The following is a 1,641-nucleotide window of genomic DNA, read 5'->3' as shown; positions in this document are numbered from 1 at the left end:
ACCAGGACGTCCTGGTGCCTGTGCAGAGGGAGCGAGGTGCCGCTCTGATGGCTGCGTTTGCAAAATCCCTGCTGGCCCATGACCAAAGACTTGTGCCGCCCATGTGGTTTCACCCTTTGGCTGCGATGCCTGAGGTGCATGTGACTGGGTGCCTGGGTGGGTGGCGAGGACACAGGTGCCATTAGGGGTGCAGCTTGGAGCTGTGCTGGGCTCCGCGTGTCCCTCTTGTTCCCAGCGCTGCAGCTGCTGGGTGACTGGTGTCAGTGAACAAGGTTTCTAAGGTGAAAAGATACAAAGCAAGCAGACAGGAGCAGGGTAAAGCCTCTCTTGGTGTCTTGCAGGAGGCTGATGACCCTGAACGCCTGCGCCTCCATGAAGCTGGAAGTCCACTTTCAGCGTAAACAGGTATGTCCTGGGCATGCAGGGGCTGAAGGGTGTGAGGGAAGACGTGTGTGGCTATGGGGCAATGTTCCTGTGTCCAGTAGCGGCACTGGTGTGTGCTTTCCTGCCCCAGTGTAGTACAGCCCTTGGGCATGGCACAGTGATGCCTGGTGGCTTCTGGAGGCCTCCGTTGCCAAAGGGGACCAGGGTAGGTACAAGGGGCTCTGCTGTGGACTGTGCCCTTTGCTGGGGTGCCTGTCCCCAGAAAATGGGGCAGGGGTACATATCTGACCCTCTGTGACTCTGACTGATTGTTCCCTGTTGTTGACCACCTGCAGAATGAAGACTCTGAGGAAGAAGACCTGTGCGCCATCAGCAACCGGTGGGCTTTTCAGAGGGACAGCAAGAGGTGGTCCCGGATAGGATCTGTTGATGTCCTCTCCCAGGGCTCTGAGGTCATGAGCTCCACCATGCAGGTGGCATCCAGCCGTGAGAGCATCCTCACGGACCTCAGCATCAACCCCGAGGCCGTGTCCCTGCACAGCAGCAGTAGCACTGGTGGCACGCTGGGCATCAGGGCCCAGCCGCCAGATCCCCCATCCCCCATCCATGCCACCATCGCCGCCTCCAGCCGCAGTGTGAGTGAGCACTCCTTGCCAGAGCAGCCCTTGAACCGCAGTGAGGGCTCCAAGGAGAAGCTGAAGAAGCGACGATCTCGCAGCTTCCTAAAGAGGATTGAGTCCCTCCGAAGAAAGGACAAAGAGAAAACTGGCCCAGATGAGAAGGTGGCTCCATGCAGCAGCATCACAGCTGCACCAGGATGGGACTCCCTGAAGAGTAATGAGGATCTTGCGGCCACCAAGGCCAACTCCTCTAAAAGAGGGATATCTGCCTCTTTCCATGGCAAAAAACACTTCTTCTCAGTATCGTACAGGACTAACCGCTTGCTGGGCTCAGGTGGGAGCAAGGTGAGCTCTGACCCAAAACACACTGGAGTCTACCTAGAGGACTACTATACAGCCACGACGGCCCACAGTGACTGGGCAGGGGGAGAGTGCCAGCCCCAGCCGGCACCGCACCGGGAGGATTGCTTGGTCTACATCCCCCAGGACCACAAACCAGGCACGTTCCCCAAATCCCTCTCCATCGAAAGCTTGTGTCCCTTGAGCGGCAGCTCCCTGACGCACTGGAAATCGGGGAACGCGCATACGGGGCTGGTGGGAGGCGGCAGGGGCGGCAGCAGCAGCAGTGTAGAGGGCT

At 58.8% G+C, this 1,641-nt stretch overlaps 1 protein-coding gene across 1 annotated transcript in view; it reads left to right on the top strand.

Moving 5' to 3' along the window:
- STARD8 (StAR-related lipid transfer (START) domain containing 8) overlaps positions 1–1,641 on the top strand; it is a 10,449-nt gene that overhangs the window by 3,978 nt on the left and 4,830 nt on the right. Inside the window, 2 exon segments of the mRNA XM_010184090.1 lie at positions 342–405; positions 720–1,639. Coding sequence (XP_010182392.1) covers positions 349–405; positions 720–1,639 — 977 coding nt within the window. The 5' untranslated portion in view covers positions 342–348.

Source organism: Mesitornis unicolor, unplaced genomic scaffold, assembly GCF_000695765.1.
Source record: "Mesitornis unicolor isolate BGI_N332 unplaced genomic scaffold, ASM69576v1 scaffold5645, whole genome shotgun sequence".
Taxonomy (NCBI): domain Eukaryota; kingdom Metazoa; phylum Chordata; class Aves; order Mesitornithiformes; family Mesitornithidae; genus Mesitornis; species Mesitornis unicolor.
The sequence above is the reverse complement of the archived record's forward strand: the minus strand, read 5'-3'. Positions and strand labels throughout refer to the sequence as shown.